The sequence below is a fragment of the Mchenga conophoros genome, linkage group LG22 (genome assembly GCF_057382185.1).
Source record: "Mchenga conophoros isolate Kocher_MC1m ecotype Shallow Benthic linkage group LG22, M_conophoros_male_GT1.1, whole genome shotgun sequence".
NCBI classification, from domain to species: Eukaryota; Metazoa; Chordata; class Actinopteri; order Cichliformes; family Cichlidae; genus Mchenga; species Mchenga conophoros.
In genome coordinates, this window is record NC_140546.1 from 5,847,655 (window position 1) to 5,870,650 (window position 22,996).

The following is a 22,996-nucleotide window of genomic DNA, read 5'->3' on the forward strand; positions in this document are numbered from 1 at the left end:
GTGTCCCCTTGGAAGCTGGAGCAAAAGAGAAGAAAGAAAACTTGCACTCTTGTAATTTAAACACTCACCAGAAACAATGAATGACTGACGTAGTGTCCCAAATCACAGCTGTAGAAGCACTTGTGACACAAGGTTGATTAATTCTTAAAGCGTATTAGGAAACATGTTTGACTCAGCGTCCCGAAGGCAATTAAGAACTGATTAGAGTTTACTTATCAGACATTTCTCAAATGCAAAGCTATACTCTGGAGGTAAAAATACCCATTTGTTGTGTTAAACCTCAATTGGCGGGGTCAAACAATCGTGGCTTTTCTAGATAACATTTAAATCAGTCACAGTGGAAAAGGCAAGACATAAGCTAAATCCTAGTACAGTGCTAGTAAACTGCAATGTACTCTTGTTAAATTAGCCTTACTGATTTCTCAAGTTCCAACCAGCATGCTTCTACAAGCACAGATGCTGTCACTTAAACTAAATGTATGCTGTATACCGTTTTAAAGTCTGTTTTGATACACAAACTGCCAATTAGGTTCCCAGAACTAGATAGATTCTTACTTATATTCATAGGGAACTTAACATCTCAATATACCAGCAAACTATTAGAAGCAACATGCCAGGTTAAGTCTCTAGGCCCTTAAATGCACCACCTTAAATTGCCCCATGGGCTCTGCCTGGTTGCCTCGCAGAAAATCAAGAACTAAAGTTCATCCAAGACATGAAAATTCAGAGGGATGTTCAACATAACCAGGGGTGCACATAAGTAGTCCGCAGACGTGCACCAGATAAGAAGTTGCAACGAGTGTTTGCGTACATAAGATTTTCTGGAGGAGGACAGACATTTGTTTAGAACTGTTAAAGATGTCGAAGAAGCAATCTCCTTTAAGCAATTACTTTGGTGTTGTTGTGGGATTTCTCTTTAATGTATTGTCTTGATGAAATGCTTTGATGTTACTTAGTTTAGTATGTCTGGTTCACGCCTCACTCACGCTGGGAAACAGACGGTGAGGACCTGGTGAATGTCTCCCAGGAGACAGAAGCTCACACAGGAAGGCTTGGCCCCACAGTGGGGGAGAGTCTCACAGGTGATAGAGGGTTTTCTGTTTAGAGCCAAGGTGTGAACCTCAACTGTAAAAGCCTTTTGTTCTGTGACTGTGTTTAAAAGGAACCTGAACTGTTCATTGTCAGAGACAACTCTCAGTGCCCCCTGACTGATGTCTCTCCTCATGCATGGGAAATAAAGTGTTGGGTTTTAACTGCTCATCGTGTCTGCAGGCTTTGTTAATAAATTTCCACAACAGTGTTCAGAACCACAAAAGAAGCGCGTATTCTCGTACAAGTGGTTGCAGGAGGTGAGCTGGCTTCAAACAAATGATGCTGTGAAAATTCCACTCTAGCAGACAAAAACAGTGCCTTTTATATGTACGCAAACGCACTTTGCAACTTCTTATCTGGTGCGCGTCTTTTATTTTGACAGCGCATGCGCACCTGCGGACCACTTATGTGCACCACTGAACATAATGATGCTTTCTTTGTGTCAGGTAGCTCAACAAAATCCCCCAAAAGATGAGCTCAACGATGTGGTATCACCCTGCTTGTCAATCAAAACTATTTGCTTTAAGTTTTGTGTGCTCACATAGCACACAGCATATGACACATTCTCTCAGCTAAGAATCTATTTCACTCTTAGTCAAAGTCAAAGTCAACTTTATTGTCAATTCTGCCACATGTACAGGACATACAGAGAATAGAAACTACGTTACTCTCAATCCCTAGATAAAATAGCAAATGAACATTTAAATATAAGAGTGATTAAAAAATGCAGGTAAAATAATTAAAAAGTAAACATTTAAATAAATACAATACAATTTTGCATATAACAAGAAAGCTATACAATATACAATATAATGGGTAAATGACATTGGGTGTAAACCAGGCAGAGTAGTGCAAATAGGCAAATAGTGCAAATGGAGAGCATAATGTCATGAAAAGCTGGAACTTTCAGCAGGTTTTAAACTGAAAATATTAACATAACCTCCAGAGCAGGTTAGGTGTGCATATTAAGTTGCAATGATGATCCATATGCTTTCTTACTTAACCCTTTAAGACCTACCATAGAACCAAGTCCGCCAGAGCTCATCTTATCTTGTATTTTTACATGTAGTGCCATTTTGGGGACTATACTATACATCAATACAACCATTATAGCCCAAATTTTATATGCATTAAGTCCATAGTAACTACATAAATTGCAAAAAAGTGCAATTAAGTACAAACAAATTGAAATTTGTTTTTGTTCCATATATTTCTAGTTAGAGAAATTTAAGAGGTTTGTCCCACAAAAATGTTGCACAAAATAGTTTCAAACACAAAATTTATTTGAGATGCACCAGTTTTTATATACTGCAGGAAAAATGAAAATAAATATTATAATCCAAAAAAAAACTCCACCATATGCATCAAAAGAAACTATTTCCAGCAGTGCAATTTGAGTTTTAAGCATCCCAGAAACTATTCAGAAAAGCATAAAGTCAAACAGGAAGTGTTTTGAACAGCAAACAGTTTTTGATCGGCAAAGCGTGTTTTTGTTGCTGCAAGTGCTTTTTATGCAGTTTTTGCAAAGCCATATGTGGAAGGAAACTGTGACCTAGGGCAAACTTATGGCACAAGATGTAAGTACAACTCTTCCGGTTTCATATACAAAAAAAAATAAAAATAATAATAATAATAATCATTGCGCTAGCTGACGTTGTTCCGGTTTACAAGGATTTAAAAATAGTTACGCAAAACGGAGCGTGTCCGCTCCGACCGGTTTTAAAGGGTTAAACAACTTAGGAAATGCAGGGTACACCCTGAACAGGTCACCAGTCCATCACAGGGATAGCCATTTTAAGAGAGAACTGTCTTTATTAGGCTAAAAGCTCTGACTTTGCATTCAAAATAACTTTCCAACTCATTAACCTATTTTGTTTTATCATTCTTTTATTGAGTCTGTTTTATCTTTTTGTTTTGTGGCATGGTTCGGTCAGACCTCCATCACAGAGAAAAGCTCACTGAATCAGATAGTGAGATGGTCCAGTCGAGTCACAGCCTTGTTTAGCCTCCCTGTACCCCAAACAGTTACACTGATTGATTTATCAATTCTTAATAATGGTTCCTCTACAGCAGGGATGGGGAACTCCAGGCCTCAAGGGCCGGTGTCCTGCAGGTTTTAGATGGTTCCTTGATCCATCACAGCTGATTTAAATGGCTAAATGACCTCCTCAACATGTTGTGGCGTTCTCAGGAGGCCTGGTAATGAACTAATCATTTGATTCAGGTGTGTTGACCCAGGGTCATATCTACAACCTGCAGCCTTGACTTAACCCTGCTGCCATCACTAAACTTAATAGGAACTTTTTTTCTTTTAATCTGACTCAGCTTGTCTAAATACCAAATGTATATCTGTCAGGTTTATATAGGAGTGTGTTTTGTGAAGTGATGCCAAATGCTATCATGTTTCTGTAAAGCAAATTTAGCTATGGGTATAAATAAAGTAACCTTGAACTTTAACCTTTCCACTATAGAACAGGAGTAAGAATACCGTTAGCAGAAAATGCCATCAGTGAGCAGCCAACACGATAATTCACATGGAGCACTAAACATGAATGAAAATAAACAACAATTGAACATGGCTGCTGGTTGATTACAGGAAGTAAAAGACAATCTGGATCTGAATAAGGGAAAGCTGCAGCGTATATATGAGTGACTGATTAGCTGATTGATAGGGGTGCAACGATACACAAAATTCACGGTTCGGTTCGGTTCGATACTTTGGTGTCACGGTTCGATATTTTTTCGATACAAAAAAAAATGTTCATGCCTTTTTAATTTGTCATTTATTAAAATTATAAATATATATTTTAACACAAAAGTACAGTTTTTAAATTTAATCCTAACCCTTGTGCGTGTTGTTTTTTAGCTCGTCATATTGCAGCCACAGAAATTCTTTTGTCCATGAAACCATAAAGCTGCACTTTCTTTTTGCCTTACAGTCTGATTTGTCATAACTTCTCCGTTTTGTGGTAAGCTTTTCTTTGGCTGTCACTTCTTCACCCTGACCTGTCTTATTTGGCTCAGCAGAACTAAAATATATATCTGTCTGTGAAGGTTCTCAGTCATCCAGGTCATCGTAGTGAAATATATATCCTGCTGCACTCACATAAGCTCAGCGATTCTCTGCGCGATCAACCTCTCACATGTTTAAGCTGCGGGAGATTTCACTTGTCATGTTTGCATAGTAAGCTAACGATTAATAAGACGATGTCAGAGGAATTGGTGCACAAATTATCATCACTCACAGATCAGTGCTGTCGCTCTCTATACACAGTTCGCGCGATTGCAAAGTGAAAGCAAAAAACAAGCGCAAATTCAAACACGATTTCAATATGTCACATATTGACAGTGGCTCACCCAATGACATAATTACCCAGCTACATTTCTGAAAGAATGCAAAAGCATTGACATATATTTTTCCTTCCTACAATAGCCCGACAGGCAGGGCAGAGATAGCCCCGGGACGTAGGGCTAGCGATATTGCGAGCCCTGTATCTGATTGAGGAATCACTCATCTTTGGAAAAGAGAGTTTATTACAGAGAAATGCCTCTTTCCAAAATAAAAGCTATACTATCCGCTTCTTCTGGGCTATATTCTCAGCAGCATATTAAACATATCAGGTCTCCATAAGGAGAATCCTGTGCTAACAGCTGTCTAAATGACTCGGCTAAAGTTTGTAGCATGCATGCTTGTTGTTTTTGTCTTTGCACTAGGATGATGTCGGTGTAAATGTGCAGTCATATTCGTTGTGTTCCCACTAGTGCTTTCAGGTTAATCTCGTTGAAATAACCTTAACGCCACAACACGGCAAATCTCCGTTAACGAGCTACCCTATACAGAGGGGCTAGACGGCCAACACGTTAACGAGCTAACTGCGCTAACACACTAGCTCCCACCCATGTAATTGAGCATTGCACGGCACATCCAACATACTGTTTTACTTTAGTCCATGACTCACTTACCTTCAGGGTCATACGTCACATGAAAACCAAAATAATTCCAAACGCCAGATCTGAATGAGGGTGGGGAGGTCCACTTCTGTCTTGCTAGCTTGCCCTGCGCTCTTCCTTCTGACGATGCTGTCTGTGTTGAGCGCTCAGTGAATCTGCGTTCGACTACTCCGCCTAGGCTCGAGAGTGCAGCCTAGGCGGAGTAGTCAAATGCAGATTCACTGAGCGCTCAACACAGACAGCATGGTCAGAAGGAAAGTTGATAAAATATATTACAAATTTTGTATTGTTCTTTTTTTTTTTCTCCCCTTTGGTTTTCTTTCTTTCTCTCCCCCTCTTTCTTTCATTCTTTCCCCCTGTCCTATCCCACAGTCATGTCTGTCCCGTTTGCAACTGAAAATAAAATAAATTCATAATTATAATAAAGGTCAATCAAATGGACCAATATGATGATCCACTTAAAATAAATCCTCTTGGCATCTTTCTTGGCCTCAAGACAACAATTCTGATGGCTATAGATCCAAACGGGACACACAAAAAAAAAAAAAAAAAATTGAAAAAAATTGTATTGTTCGATACATATGCTTACCGAACCGAAAGCACTGTATCGAACGGTTCAATATCGATACGAATATCGTTGCACCCCTACTGATTGAGCACAGCTGTGTCATATAATTGACAGGAAACGGAACAAAGGGCAGATGTATGATGAACTGAAGCGCACGACAAACAACATTTACAAAGTAGAACAGAGTGAAAGAAGAAGAGAGTCAGAACCATGATTCCTGGCGATGAATAAAGTCTCTTCTTATCTCATTTTATCAACTGGCAGAGGTTTGCAGCAGCTCCTCTTCTTTGATTGCAAGACCACAGATTTAAAAACCTCAGGTCACTGAGTCTACAGATAAGATTATTTAAAAGGTAAAATACATATTAGACTTTGTAAAAACCCAAGCGTCCATATTTGAATTAGCGGCATAAACATATGGAGTCTTTGCTGGCTCTGTAATGATTCTGTACCTTGTGCTACTTCAAAGGAACCTCACAGCCTTCTAGAAACAAAGTTGCTTTTGATTACGAATATGCCGACAGTTCAGTGCCTGAACGTGTATCATCAACCAGTATTTATATTCATCTACTCACAGAACTGCAACTGAAGTTCATTTATGTAAAAATCACAATAACCACATCGTATTGTCAAGATGATCCACTTAAAATAAATTGGCCCACTTATTTCACATCACACCTGTCGCAGTGAACTGCTTTGTTAGCTTGAGCTGCTTATCGCTAATCACCGTCAGAAGGCATTACCTTCTTGCCACACTCAGATTAACTAGCTGGAGAGCAAACACCAAATAATTGGCCTACAACAATGAACAAAGCAAGAATCGTTTTAAAGAAGATGCCACAGTCATGGTTACTAACAGCTTCACGAATTTTGCCACTAAAATGGTGATCAATACATCAGTGGTGGGGAAAAAGAAATAAAAATAAAAACACAGTTACTGCAATTACTAATCCACCACTTCCCAGCTGTACGATAGTGGATTGCATTGTTACTCACACAGTCTGCTTCTAATGTCAAAAATCCAACACATTTTTCTTCACTGTGAAACTGCTGATGCTGACGAGCTCAGCAGCAGCACCAACAAAAGTGGAGCAGCTCGAGCAGACATTTGCTTTCTCTTCATCATGCTTACCAAGGAGATCAGAGGAGCAGTTTTCTGACTTTTTAAAGTATTTAGAAAATAACTGCCTCCTACGAGAGACTCGTAGGATAGAAGTTACATATTTCTCACCAGCTCTATTTTTTGCTACCGGAAGTATGACATACACCCGACTTTTTCATATAGAGAGAGTTACATCCATATTACTCACACGCCTAGATAATCTGTCAACTCTAAAGCTTTTTTTTTTCTTTCTAAAAGAGTTATGAGCTCTGAATCAAGTCTGCGCCAGCCCTGCTTCTACAGTATGCTGAGACCAAGGTGGAGAAAAGAAGGGAGGAGAAACTGTACACTTTTAATAACTTCTCAGATTTCATGTCTGGCTCATCTACATAAAAGGTGCCATGCTGCTCTAATTTATATTCTTATATTAACAATCAATCAAATCACAATAGTTGCCATCCCTCACAGTGCCAAACCTGCAGAGAGTGATCACAACGCCGCAGTACCGTTCATTAAGGTTTTGAGCTTCTTCGTTTTGGTTTTGCAGTTCACAAATTTCTGGTTTAGTCTCACTGCTTTTATTAAACTCATTTTCCACCACAGCAGGCAGCCATCAAAAGACTTCCAATAAACCTATTATACACCACCTGCCCAGCACCAAACAGCAGACACTAAGTCGGGCTGGCAGTGCGAACTTAGAGGTTTTAGGAGCTAATGGACTGATATTTCCCAGCTCCTTGAGACACAAAGTGGAGTGACATCATTCAGGTGGCAAAAAAAATTCAATTCAATTAAAAAATAATATTTGATGAAGTTTCAGCTTTGAGGGCAAAACATTAATTTTCTTGCTTGAAATCGCATTTTTAATTATTTATCAAAGTAAATGTTTAAAAACTAATCTGCCAAGTCAATAATGTAATTTTCATGAAGAAAAAGCTCATTAGGAAAGCATTCTTATCCAGTGTCAGATCGCAGAAGGTGTGATTCTTCACCCACTTAATCAGAAGCAAAAGCAGAAATGAACAAATGTGCCAGTAATTTAGTGATCGTACATAATCTAATTAAAAGACAGTGCAAACAAAAATGGCAAGTAGAGCTTTAGCCATTACTCAACCATAAATATGCTTTAAGTTAATGGATAGATTCATGTTTTCACAAGTGAATTTTAAAGCAGTCACATCCAAATATAGACACAATCCCTGCTTTGCTTTTCTGTAGCCCACATTTCTCTGTTAAGCTCCAACAAAAACAGGAACTTTGTCCCAGTAAAAATGCATCTTTCGAGGTTATCCACTTCATCCATGTCAGACTACTTTTTTTAAAAACCTTGGCTGATTAGAAAACGAGACACAGGTGAAAGTGATTACACACATGAAGAGGAAGTAAAACTGGTATCATGAAGCCATGAAAGGAAAACTGTCCTTCAAAGTAAAACAGGAATAAAACAAAGCTCTGAATCAAGAGGAATCCTGCTCGACATGACAACAGAGAAAATGGAAAAGGCACAGAAAGATGAGCCAGAAAGGCCTAAAACAACTAAACATGAACCATGACACTGGAAACATCTCGACCAAATAACCATATGGTAACATCAAGCTTGAAAGATTGAAAATCACATGAATTAAGACTCACAATATGCCAGAATCAGAACAGGGACCCAAAAGCTCCACAAAAACAAAACTCCAACTGTAGAACAACAGCAAACAGAAGGCAAAATACAAAAGCACAAAACAGTGGAAGCCTAAATGCTAACTAGAAAAAGGACATACCAGCCATTTATTTCACTGGTGAACGGACTCCAGTGTTTACATCGGTGTGTAAACTTTGTCTTAGTAATAAAAAAAACTCTATACTACAGCAAGAGGTGAACGTAAAAGCAGACAAGGCAGCCAATCAGATGAAACTCAGGGAGGGGAGCCCTTAAACAGACAGGAATAAAAATGGCTGATGGAAGTGGAAATGAGCATTGGAGAAAACATGACATGATTGCACGATACTACCAGGTCTAAAAGGCACAATTTGAACTTCTTTTCATGCAGATCACTAAACATTTTCATTGGTTCTAATTTTGGTTTCACTAAATATTAACTATAAAATATAACTTTCAATTAAAAATACCAAAAACTGTTTCCTGGCCCCCTTCAAATGGTCTGAGGAGGTGAGGAGGCAATTATCACTTGGCTTATTTCTTAAAGTGTTTCATCTTCCAAGCCACAGAAAGTTCTTGGTTTAGTTCAAATGAAATTAACTGGGTTGGTGATGCAATGATAGGTAATCCATTTTTACCTGTGGCTCTCTTCCCAGACTGGCTCCTCCCCCAACGGCAACAACGGGAACCCCTGTCTGGGCAGAAACGAACTCCAGCATCGGGGCCAGAGGGGCGCGGTTCGGCGGTGGCGGTCTCTCTTCCTCAAACACTAAACCCTGGAAGTAAAACAAAGGTTGCACATTGAAACCTGGCACATCAGACGGAAGACATTACATCAGCTTCATTGAGAAGCAATTTCATAATCATCTCACCAGAATTATATTCATCAAAGCCATTATTATTTTTTTTTTTAATCGTGGCGCGCCGAACCCCGAGAATAATTCAAAGACTAACCAAGTGAGCAAAAGTTAATGGAACAATAAGTACATTCACATGCTGTTCACAAAATTCCTGAGAGCACTTCATTCTAATGAAGACTGTATTTTCTTATCCTGCTCAGAAACTGAATCTCTCCAAAGACTTTCCGAAATTTAATGAAGTCATGAAACATCTATCAGATGTTGGGCTTTGCTTCTCTGCTTGGCAATCAGTGTTCAGAGATATAATCAGAGTTAAATCCCTGCAGTGGACTGGCATCCTGTCAGGACAATGGGGTGTGTTGTACCTGTGCTGCTTAAGCTGCTTCACACCACAGAAACAACAGATAAGCTCCTGGCTTATGGGCCACCTCAGCTCCTGAAGGGCCTGCTAGGTGTGGCTGTTGCATGCATGCTGAACTATTTCTGCAAAATCTCTGTCTCTCTCTCGATATATATGATTTCTTATTGAAATCTGTGTTGCTAATGGTGTTTTGTGTGACAATTTTTTTCTAGAAATCCCTGTCGCATTATAAATAAAATCATGAAAAATGCATGAACTTCTGGTGAGGCTATTGCTTTACATAATAATATGAGGTGGAGCTATTGTGATTTGAGGTTGGCTTGATGACTTAATGCTTGTTTTCTTGTAGCGATTCGGGGAAGTGGATTGAAGTTAAGTGTAGATGACAGCTCAATTCTCAAAGGGAAGCATTTGATATGCAAATAGCTTATAAACAGGACCTGGAGATAGGGTGGCAAGTGTTACTTAATAGTTAATATCATACTTGATCGAAGACATTCATAACAAGACCCTTCACTCTGCTAACATGAAAACAGACAGAGACACAGATTGGATACATGCATGCATAATGTATTTTTCTGTTGATGAATGGATGGATTAATATATGGCCGAGTAAATAAATCAGCAGTATAGTATGCAGCACATTTATTACCTCTCTGTATGGTCACAAGCAGCTCTCAAGTTGCAAACTCAGATCTGTTCCCATCCACAAGAGTCATACTATGAATGAATGAGTGAATAGATGAACAGTGAACATGGATGAATAGAATAAAAGCACAAAACACCAAACCACGACACTTCCCTAACGACCTAACACATGCATTTCTCTACTAGAAACCTCTGTGACGCGTCACAGTAAGAGTACCTGAATTATCACATACATGGTCCCATGCATGAAAAAGCATTCACTGATTCATTTAAAGCCACATGACCTATCAAGAAGGTAAATGAAAAGAACCTCACGCATGCTTTCCAACAAAGTCCATCTGACAGTCACAGCGCTTCATACTGAGACTGGCCAACTGTGCAGATGTGAGTAATTATGCAGGATTTGGAGTTCTCCTTTTATTCTTCCTCCGTAACACCTTTTGTCAGAGTGCATCACTGTGACCAACTGGTAATTTCAATTAAATGAATCCTCATTAAATCTAATAGTGATAATTACAAAAGCTGCAGTGATACAGAATCCTTTGTACGTCATACAGATGATGATTATCATAGTACTGAAGAGCCATTCCAAAACCGATTAAGGCTACTCAGATTACATTCAGTCTGAACCAAACACACTGCATATAATCTTAATCTTTCTTATCTTTAAAAAATATTTTCAAAGTCAATTAATTTTCTTGAAGACCAGCATTGTTTACATCAGTATTTCTACATTTGAACTGTTGTTGCATTTGTTAGTGCTTTGCTGTCTTTATCGCTCTGCCTCTAAACTTGTCTTGAACTAAATTTGTCTCAAAAAATGATTTATAGGGGACAAAAAGTCATGTACATTATCATATATAAGATGTTTAAGAGTAACCACATTGGATCTTGACATCCAGCCATTATCACATTTTGACCTGAAGGGAACTTTTTTAAAAAAAAAATTTTTTATCACTATTTATGATGATTTTGTTCCAATTTTGGCGATGTTAACAGTTTCTCTCTTACAGTCTTTGGGAATGTAACAGTAGGTTTGTGTACTTGTTTGTCTACCTGCAGTGGTGTTGTGGCCAGCAGCTCACACAGCTGCAGCAGCAGGGTCCCGGGACTGCTCTCATTCACAGCCAGGTAGATGACGTTGGCCTGACCCGAGGGCGTCATCACCGTCTCCCCCACGAGCGCGGCCAGCGACAGGTGTGACGAGGAGGAAAATGAAGTCATCTCGGCCACTTCAGCTAATGAAGCTGTCTCTGTTACTCCCCTTCCTCCCCCTCCTCCCGGACCGTTTCCCGGACCGGGCCCCGGCTCCCCGACCCCCGCACCTCCCGCCACCGGCGTCTCCGGGAGCAGGGAGGAGCCCGAGTGGACCACGGCGATGTTGACACCACCTGAGTCCCTCTCTCTCTCCCGGGGCCGGAGAAGCAGGGGGGGCGAGGGGCGCGCGGGCCCCGTACAGGCCAGGACAGCCAATAGCAGTGAGAGGGCGGGCCTTGGGGCCACCATGGGGTAAAAGGGGGGCCAGTTGCAGCTGTCGGAGGGAGTTTGGCAGGTGTTGGCAGGTGGGGTTTGGGGATTTAAGGGTAGTGGGTGGTGCCTCTAGGGAAAGAGGGGAGGAGGAGAGGAGGGAGGGTGGTGAGGGGGTCGGCGGTTCACAGTGCTTCACCTGATGAGGAGAAGAGACCCTGGAGAGGGAACAGAGAGAAGAGCGTGTTTGAATGAAGAACTGCAGCTGACCTGCTGTCATACAGCTTCTCTAACCATAACACGCATTTCAAACAGTCACTTATTTTTCTTTGTTATATATCAAGTATGCATTTATGCATTATCTCAAGTGGGACGGCTGATTTATGTAGGCGTTGTGAAACACTTATTCTCCAGTAAACAATGTACATAAATGACACAGTACACCTACTCATCCTTGAATTTAATGCTTCTGTTCCGACATCCTGCAAGTCTGTAAACAAAGGAAGGATTCAGGCAGGCAGAAGCTGCTAATTTTCTTAACACCGCTTGCATCCCTAACAGCAAAATTCTGCTGACATTTCAGATTAAATAGGACAGCACATAAAAGTTAAAAGATTCACATTTGTCAGAGTGCAGTGCAAAAACTCCAGTGACTTTATCATCAAAGGTGCCATATCAAAACGAGGATCTCGTGGATTAATTCTTATTCCAAATACAACATGGGGCTGAAGTCTGGAGAGGATAGTGGCTTTTATTCTTGCATTCATAATGGAGCAACAGAATTAAACCAGAAAAATCTCATTAAGCAAAACCATCAAATCCTCTCTGTCTATGGACCAATAAGAAAACACCGGGTGCCTTGTTTCCTTTATATTTATCAGGCCAACGTTGCATCTGAAGTCCTTTTATTCAAGTAACAAAACATGTCTAAACTCAGCAGTTTAGTGTTATTTCACTGGTCTCAGTGCCAGCTCATGTCACCTGCCCTTCTGCCCATCCCATTTGCAAATCACACATGCATGTCACAAAATGACACACCACCATTTAAGTGGCTATAGCCTCACTCATGTTGCTGCACATCTGCTACCAGCTTTGCAACTCGTCTGCACCTTATGTCCTCTTTGTCATGATTTGTGTGAATAAATGATGAATAATCCTGAAAAGAACCATTGCAGTGTTTAGTGTGGAATCCAGCCAAAGTGAAACTAGAAGTGGAGGAAAAAAGCACAGTAAGCAGGTCAGGTCATTTCCTCCGAGATAAAAACCTGTCTTCTGAACTTTCTATCTCTAACAAATTTGGATTGTTTTTCGGGGTTTGTTTTTTGCACCTTTAAGCAGAGACAGAGAAGTGAGTTGGAGCATGGCGTTGTGGGGATGAGCCCAAAGGAACAAGCAGGAGCAAGACCACAGATAATAAATGGAGAGAACAACTGGAATAAAGAAACAAAGAAAAACCTGCAGGTGACAATGGTATAAAAGATGAACTGAGGCATGAAAGGAGTAGAAGAGCCTCAGATAGAGGAGTGTAGATTCAGCTGCAGAGAGAACATGCCGTTTGTGTTTGTAAAGGAGAGCAAAAGGGTGAACAGCGAGACCTCTGTGGATTTATGAAAGTGGAAAGGAAGGAATGTTAGGAATATGCACAGAGCACTGGTGTGTACATATAAGTAGGTGCAAAAGACAGATAAAGAAGGGCCAACCAGTGCATCAGTAGATGGGCAATATGGTAAATGGCCTGTATTTGTATAGCGCTTTACTTAGTCCCTAAGGACCCCAAAGCGCTTTACACGTTCAGTCATCCACACATTCACACACTGGTGATGGCAGCTACATTGTAGCCACAGCTGCCCTGGGGCGCACTGACAGAGGTGAGGCTGCCGGACACAGGCGCCACCGGGCCCTCTGACCACCACCAGTAGGCGGTAGGTGAAGTGTTTTGCCCAAGGACACAACAACCGAGACTCTCCGAGCCGGGGCTCGAACCGGCAACCTTTCAATTACAAGACGAACTGCCAACTCTTGAGCCACAATCACAATATGACTGCAATGAGCTGCATACTACTGTATATAATGATTTCTACCTATAAAATAATAATAATAATAATTTGTGCATGATCTAACATTATGACCAAAGTCCAAATGTTCCAGCTAAGCTGAAATGCACAGAAAAGGCAATCACAATAAAGACTCTGCTGCAAATTCTCTCCAGAGCTACCCTTTGGCACTGTAGTTGATGGTTTTCCAGAGGAATCCTCGGGGGAAGTAATGATTATTTTCCTCATATTTCCCACTACTAGTTGCTTAAGATGTTGATTATGCAAATGCACACTTTGAAGTTTCTGTATACTACAGTCTAAGCTACGCTTCTGCCAGGAGGACTACCTGCTTGCATAGTTGCAATGAATGAAAACATGTTGACTTTTACTCTGACAAAAATGAAAAATCTGACACTTGTCTCCTTTGCAACTTGACAACATTAACTGTAATATAATTAAAATTATCCAATATTGAAATACTGTAATAATTCAAATCCTTAAAATGCAGTAGTCTTTGGTGAGCAGGTGATCTTTAATTTATTTCATGAAAATTATTCTATTTGAGTGAATTTTAAAAGTCTAAGTCTGTAATTTTTTTTTAATGATCTAGATTTCATACTTCATCAGTTGTCTGATCTTATAAGTCCCATGATTGCTGCCTATCTTTATACGCGTTACACATTAAACAAAATTATTACCATCATGAGGTTACCCAGATCCCTGTATATATGTCTTAGGTCTGCAGTCATAAAATAATCAGTCTGACAAGGATTCGTCGTTGCAAATATGTGTAGGTAGGCATTCATGGGCTCTTAGAAATACCCATTTGGATAAATCAACTAAAGATAAGCCTTAACAATATACTAATATGCACCACTGCAGCTTGCTTTTTCTCTCAGTGTCCTTTTGGTTGGTTGACGTTGGCTCATGGTAGATGGTGAAACAAACTGCTTGTCCAATCACAAAATGAAAAGCAACTATTCGTGTGCCTACCCTTGCCCATACAGGTTCCAAGGACAATTTCCCAGATGGCTCTGTGTAACAAACCATCTGTTGTGTCAGGTTAATCATCAGGTATCCCACCTGACAGTCATGTACACCTTTCTGCTGCCTGTTGTGCACTTTGACCACTTGATGATGATAATAATAAAAAAAGAAGCCACAATTCAACAGCTGACGAGGAACCTGGGGCGATCATGGCTCAAGAGTTGGGCGTTTGCCTTGTAATCGGAAGGTTGCCGGTTCGAGCCCCGGCTTGGACAGTCTCGGTCGTTGTGTCCTTGGGCAAGACACTTCACCCGTTGCCTACTGGTGGTGGTCAGAGGGCCCGGTGGCGCCAGTGTCCGGCAGCCTCGCCTCTGTCAGTGCGCCCCAGGGTGGCTGTGGCTACAATGTAGCTTGCCATCACCAGTGTGTGAATGTGTGTGTGAATGGGTGGATGACTGGATGTGTAAAGCGCTTTGGGGTCCTTAGGGACTAGTAAAGCTCTATATAAATACAGGCCATTTACCATTTACTGTTTGTTGGCTGCATCGCCCTTAAGCGTTGCACACGTTCACACATCTAGGAAGTGCCCAACACACACACACACACACACACACAAACATATCGACTTAGTTGTTCCGGGTTAAACAACTTGCTCGAGGGCACCTCAACTGTAATTGCTGAGGGAGTCAAGAAAGATGGTTTTTCAGACACAGATTAAATTTTACAATAGTTTGATAAGACTCTGTACACTGTGCTCAGCTCTACTAAAGATGTCCATGTAAGAGCTAAAAGAGGTAACAACACTATCCTGCAGCAGGTTAACATGTAAGTCTGCCTGACCGAGGCACCACAGACATTTCCTCCCCTCTCACTGTCTAGTTGAAATAGGTAGAAGACTAACAGGCTGATTCTGACACTATTTTATTTCCACTTTTTACCAAAGGAAAAATGTAGAGATCAGAGATTTGATCAGGACAGCTGACACAATAATATGTGGATGAAGATGAAGCATCTAAACAGCATGATAAAATAAAACATTAGCTTAGAGACCCGTGAGGCTGGAACACAATCATATTACAGAATCATTACCACCGTAAAAATACAACTATTGGGTAAAATAATTCAAGCAGCATATTCTACTGTGAACTGATCCCTTATTAATCACATACTGAACATAGAAAATAATTAAAGATATTATAAACAGACTTGTATTAAATACAAAGAGTGATGTGAGTACATAGAGATACACCTACAGAGAAATCATGAAGCCACGGCTCTCCTTGGCTCTATAGCTTACAGCGAGTTTTAGTTTATTGTTACAGCTGTGCCTTTACTTCACTTGGTTTTGTTTACTGTCACTCTCATTGTTTCATTTACGTAAAGAAGACAGCTGCTTTGTGGAGAAATCCCACTAAGCAAAACGTGGCAAAAAGGTAGCGAACGTAGTGGGACATGGTTGCTACAAGAAAGTGAATCAAAAATTTACATTAAACAGACGCGACTAAGATTACAAAGGTGATTCAAGTGTCTGTGAATGTGATGTTTGCTGGTGCCAGATGGGCTGGTCTGAATATTTCAGAAACTGCTGAGCTAGTGGAGTTTGAAGAGTTTACAGTGAAAGGTCTGAAAAAGGGAAAATATCAGTGAGCAGCAGTTCTCTGTAACAGAATTCCTTGTTGCAGCCAGAGGTCAGAGAACAGTCTGACTGTTATGATCTAAGGTAACAGTAACTCAAATAATCACTTGTTATCACTAAGATATGCAGAAGAACATCTCCACACACACAACACATTGACCTTTGAAGGTTACGGCAGCAGAAGACCACACCAGGTGTCACTGCTGTCAGGTAAGAAATTAAGGTTACAGCTTACAGCCTCTCTGAAATTAGACACCAAAATGCTGTAGAAAATGTTGCCTGGCCTGATGTGTCTTTATTCTGATTTCTACATTTTGGAGGGTAGAATCAGAATAAACAACATAAAAGCACGGATCCATCCTGCTTTCTCTCAGTGACTCAAGCTGGTGGTGCTGTAATGGTGTGGGCTTTTTTTCTTCGTGTCCCTTAATTCCAAATAAGCATTAATTAAACCCGACAGACTGACTATTGCAGCTGACCACGTCCATCTCTTTATGACCACACTGTACCCTCTTCTGACGTCTGCATCTAGCAGGATATCGTGCCATGTGACAAAGCTCAAATCATCCCAAACCAGTTTTTTGAATATGACAGTGAGGTTGGTGTCATAGTGTCTATGACCTCCATGGACTGTGGAGATTGCAGTTCAGAGCACCTTTGGGATGTGGTGGAACAGGAGATTCACATCATGAATCTGCAGCAACTATGTCACACTGTCATCACAGTCTCGACCAAAATCAACGAGGAACGTTTCCAACAGCTCTTTGAATCAATGCCTCAAAGAATTAAGGCTTAATAAAGTGGCAGCTACGTGCATTTCCTAACTCTGTTGTCTCAGAGTTCATAATTGTACACAGAGATTTAATTTAATCAAGAATTTGCATATATTGTATATATTACAGTACAGAGCACTGTGACCTAGTTACACCACCTCCTATTAATAAATGTTAATGTGAGCAGTGTGCATTATCAGTACTATCCTCTAGTGGATAAGATATTAAGACATCACTTATCTACTCTACATTAGTGCATTACTAGGTTGCTAAAATGTCTGCAAGAACTGATTTCCCGGGTGAGGACAGAGAGACCCCAGTTGTATCTTTCACATAAAAATCCAGCTTTAGTTTCTCTTACGCTGTCAAACACCATCAGTCACACACTTCAGTACATTCCAGAAGTTGATAAGTGTTGTAATTTTCTTTTTGGGTGTCCCCTCAGATAACCTCTTTTCAGTAACAACATTATCTGTTTTTAGCTTTAGGGTCAAAATTGGAGTTAAATCGAATGTAACTGACTGAAAGGGGGAAAAAATGTGATCTCTGCCACTAAAGTAAATCCTGATTCTTGTGCAATGCTGCCAGTGAAGGAAAAGGCTGGATTTTAGGGGATCATGGATTTATATTACAGTTTCATAAAGGGCCATGTGTCGTTCCCAAATGGATCAAGAAACAGCAGCAGGAGTCATTTTACAATATGTGAATATGTGGATGTGAAATGTAGTACCTTCAACTGTATTTAAGATATACAATATTCATGGGATTGCGTGCGTTTACTGCAACTGTTCCTGTGAACATTCCGCAATATACTGACGGGACTGCAATGCACAGCACAAAACAAAGCTTTAAACATGTCCCTTCGGCCTGAGTGCTGTGTAATATACTGCCAAGAGCAGTCCGGCAAACAGAAGCTTTTTCTAAGCATTACAGTGAATGTGAGGATATAAAGTATATATTACGCTGTGGTTCCATATTGTCTCCAAACTCTACTTTCTTTTTAGCATTTCATAGCTGGTGAATTAAATTAATGATATGAAGAAAGATATAATTGCCTTTATTAAAGTAAACCTATTATGCTTTAATATATTCTGCCACTTACATATTTTTATAGCGCTGATGGTCCAAATTACCAATAAGCAGCCCAACGTATTTATGATGTTGACTGAGAATGTCATTAATATGATCATATCAGGTTCTAAAATGGTTTGTTTCATACTGTGAACTTAATGTCTTCACATGCAATGAGCTGCACTATATGAAAGTAGGGTCCACAAATATAAAATATGGAGTTTAGCTCTCCTTTAAATGCAAATTTTTAATTTTCTGCTTTTAATTTATTAAAAGCAAAAACGAAACGAGCCTATGAACATGTTCTTTAGTAGCCACTTTAAAATTCTTCACATGACAGAGGCTTTGTTTCTTCCATGAGGATTAGTGTTTCATAGCATACAAATTGTTCAATAAAATAAAAAGTGTATGTTTTATTTTAGCAAGATCATCTTCATAATGTGTTAAATTGACGTGCATTTAAAAAACATTAAAATGATGTGCTCATGTTTGAACATTACAAAGATACATTAAAATGTTGTTGTTCATTAGATCGTAAAAAGCCTAAAACTCAGCCTGATGAACACCAGACCGAGTGTGACATTGACACCGTCACATAGTAATATGGAAAACAGAAAATAGAGAGCAGGTGTGTGACGAGACTTGACTTTCTTCCAAAAGACGTTGGCAAAAAGTTGGTAAAACACTAAGTCCTGAAAGCTTGGTGTAATACTGAGACATAAGCCTGACCATAGGTCTTATCATCCTACCTCACGAGTGCAATCTCAAAATTTATTCAGCCACAAAGCAAAGATTTGTGAAATACCTGAAGCCTGAAAACTGGAGGTGCTTTATAAGAGCAGACCAATGCAAATGGTTTTATAATGAAACGTTTAGCAGTCAGACATGAGTGGCTTGATTGAATGTTTATGACTTTCTTTTGGATTTAGGTGTTTTTTTCAGAACTGAAAAAGTTGCTCAAATTTTCTTGCAAGTGTATGAAAAATAAAGCAGTAAGGTAACATTTTTCTGTGTGAACCATCAGAGTCGCTCTGCTTAAAATGTAATGAATGCTGAAGAGCATACAGAGAGACTGCATGTGAATCATACCTGTTATGCTACATAGTCTTAATACCAGTCATTAGTCATGCTGTTGGCCTTGGCTATACTGTATATACAGGCTCAAGCTGTTGACACTTATCAGACTTAAATACACGGAGAAAGGGAAGCAGTATGAGGACTGCAGGCTGCCAAACAGCAGACGCACAAAGCTGTCAAGACACCAGCATTATCACAGCTTTCAGTGACTGTCTGTTTATTTAAAGTAAATGGTAAATGCTTGAACCAAACATGTCCATTTAATTTATTTTATTTTCTTTTCTTGCCTGCACATCTTAGGGACACACTTCATCATGTGGCACACGTGGATGCAGCAAAGTCACCTGTGCTACTTTATGCAATTTATGTAGAAAAGCTGTGTCTTTGCACATACAGAGTCTGTTAAGAAAGGAAATACTTTGAAGCTATTTTTGGCTGAGTCTGATCAGTGATTTGATTAATGATGATAAAGGTCGCTTGTTATCTTTTCTCCAATCTTCACTGTGTTGTAGCTGTTATATTTTCTTCAATATTGCTCTTTGCTGCTGCAGTGACCCACTTTCCCATCGGCATCGTTAAAACTTCATCTTGTTCTATGTTGTGTTATCTTTTTAGAGGACAAGATAATCTTCATTGTATCGATTAAAGTTAACGTGTGCCACAGGGCAGTTGTGTAAAGAGAAGTGTGGAACTGAAAATCATTTAGCATCCTGTACATGTAGCAGGAATTTTGACTTCCGCAGCCTTAAGCCTGCCTTCAAAGTGACATCAACTACTTGATGAGCTGTTCTGGAGTTGTGAATGGTAAAAATACAGTAATTTAACCTCGAATCCAAACAGTACACTACCACATATTCTACCGCGAATCAAATTGTTCTTGACTCCTGCAAATATACATGAAATGACGTGGATCATTGCGCACTTGTCAAATGCAATAAAAGAAATGCTGAAAGGTTTCAAACTTTGGAGGAAATTACTTCTCTTTTAGTCATAGTCTACATGGTTATAGCAAAGAAAGAAAGGACGAATGAAAGGCAGAAAAGAGAGTGCTAGAAAGCCGGAGATACAGTGGCTACAGTTTTCTGATGCATCGAGGTTTACTGATTGGCCTCTGCAGTGAGAGCAGTGTAAGCATATGGCTTTAACCTAGAGGCAGTATCTACTACTTGGCACACAGAGCAGCAAACAACACATGCAAGTCATGCAGTATTCATGGTCCTGTGTTGGTGTCTGTAAAACTGGAAATTCACCTGAATTAGACCTACCAGGGCTAAACCACACAGCTGTGCACAGTTCTTCAATGAGCCAACAGGAAGTAGCCCGATGGCAATGATGGCACGCATTGGTTGCAAAGTTGACTTGAACAGGAAAGACAATGGCAGCACAATAAAAGAAGAATGGACAAAACAAAAATTATAAGCAAGGAAAACTATGTTTGGTAACTAGGTAGGTTACCAAAGGTAGGTAGATAGCAGGTTTTTCCCATGAAAAGCAATTATTACTATTACCTGCTGCCAAATTAGCTATATGTTACCCTGTTTTAGGTGATTATGCATAAATTATGACTGATGGGTGGCACAGGAAGCCATAGAAGAATAAGAAGCCCGGAAGCTCCTGAAACTTGTCTGTCGCCATTGCGGATAGCCACACATCAAAGGTTGATTCAGACACATCAAAAATCCTGAAAAGGGTACTTATATAAACAGTAAGATAGAAAGTTCATGCCAGTTTTTCAAGTTACACATTTTTAACACCACGCCTATCTTATATCTGACTGTGAACCATCTCATTTTCCCTTCTGGAAGGGAAAATGACCAGAAGATTGACCAGTCCAATACATGTAAGTGTTCTGCCAATGTTGTGGTTACATTTTAAATTTTGTGTGAAAGTTTACCAAATCTGAGACTTATTCAAGAATATTTATGCTAATTTACTTGGCCTCTGTTAAGAACTTAGCTGATTCTAACAGGTCCTATATCGATTTAAAATAGTAAAAAAATAGTTGCAAATGAACCTTTTTGTTGAAAATCTTGATATAAATAATATGAAAAAGCACCTCTGATTAAAAAAAAAAGGAAAACCTTGTTTGTGGAATTAGGATTGTTAATTATTCCTTTTTTATTGAATGTGCTTTTGTTGATGCTACCGGAATTGACATTTAATAGGCTTAATTAAAAAAAAAATATGTAAAAAAAAAAAAAGGCATGAAAAATCTGAAGTGAACAGCTGTGGTGGCAGTAAATGTGTCAAAACCTGGATGCAAATTAAGCTGTTGTTGGAAAAACAAATTGCATCCTACACAAACACTCTCCGGAGGGATGAGAACAAGAAATGTCAAAGCGGCGGCTTGTGGGAAAGATGCTAGAGCACATTGTGCATTTAGCACATTGCAGTGCTGGAGAGATGGATGTTTTTCTGTGCCTGTGTGAAGGCTGCTAATATATGATTGATTATCAATCAGTATTCTGCTGCCTTAGAAACCGTGGGATGCACCAGAAGCATTGGAACAACTGGAGCTGTGAAAGCAGACACCAAATCCTGTACGTGTCAAACCATATATGTTTAAATTTTTTAAATTCCCTGTATGACCAACACAACAGCTGTGCTCAAACAACGATCTGCAGGTTGAGGTGTGTGTGAGTGTGTGAGTATGATTATGTGTGCACAGAAATAATGACTACTAAAAGAAAGATGAAGATGTTCAGCAAGAACCAAAAAGAAACCACACAGACAGAGAAAAGGTGTAAAGAGGATATGCAGAAATGCAGTGGCAACTGCGTCTGCAGAGGGGGAAGGCAGACAAGGGGTGGGGGGAGGAGCGGCTGGCAATGTACGCAACGATCAATCAACATCACTTTATGTCAGCATACTCACAAAGTGGAGTACAGTGTGTTTCCTTAGGAGCTACGAACCTCCGGCTCTGAGGGCAGAGCGAGCGTGGCCACTCCCCTGTGTATTGATTATGGCTACTTATGGCACCCACGGGTTTCATGTTCCTTTTCATTTTTCTCTTTTGCTGCATTTCTTATAGAACATACTGCTCTCATGCTGGCAGTAGAGCCAATCACTCTCATTCCACCGAGTGCTGCTACAAAATTAATTAACTTTACTGCACTCTGCCTACATTTTTAGCTAATGCTAATTATGAGAACTTTTCATAGATACATCACGCTAAGGAAATTGGATTCTCTTTGCCAGTATTCCAGTATTTTATTTATTTGAGGAAACAAATAAAGAAATTATATTTTGTAGTTTTGTTTGTTTATTTGTTCTGGTAATCTCAGTGTCACACCTTAGCTAAGACATTAGACACTAGGGTCCCACATGTGGTTACTTTAAGTAGCAGAAAGACTTTCATTATTATTATTATTATTAATTACAAATAATTATAATAATTTGTAATAAACTGTGACAAAAAGATTATGTATGTGTGTGGATGATTTATTTATTTAAAAAATAAACTTTTTTTTTTTTTTACCATAGTTGCTTACTGTGTTATGAGATCAGTGTGGACTTTAATTACTTTAAAAACGAATCAATCACTAATTATTTAATCACTCGTGATGATTTGATGTGGACCAGTATATGCTCTCTGATGTGAAAATAAATGTTTTGCTTGGTGCTGTATTGTCTGATTTGGGCTTTCATGTTCTGCAAAGAGGCAGAATGGACTTGTGCTGTAATTGTGTGCTTAGAGCAATACAAAATGATACAGAATG

The 22,996-nt window shown here is 39.6% G+C and overlaps 1 protein-coding gene across 1 annotated transcript in view; it reads right to left on the reverse strand.

Annotated features, from left to right (window-relative positions):
- Positions 1 to 22,996, reverse strand: part of grin2da (glutamate receptor, ionotropic, N-methyl D-aspartate 2D, a) — a 261,238-nt gene that overhangs the window by 152,475 nt on the left and 85,767 nt on the right. The window contains exons 2-3 of the mRNA XM_085263506.1: positions 11,287 to 11,915; positions 9,000 to 9,137 (exon numbers count right to left, since the gene is read on the reverse strand). Coding sequence (XP_085119632.1) covers positions 9,000 to 9,137; positions 11,287 to 11,736 — 588 coding nt within the window. The 5' untranslated portion in view covers positions 11,737 to 11,915. The remainder of the gene's footprint in view (positions 1 to 8,999; positions 9,138 to 11,286; positions 11,916 to 22,996) is intronic.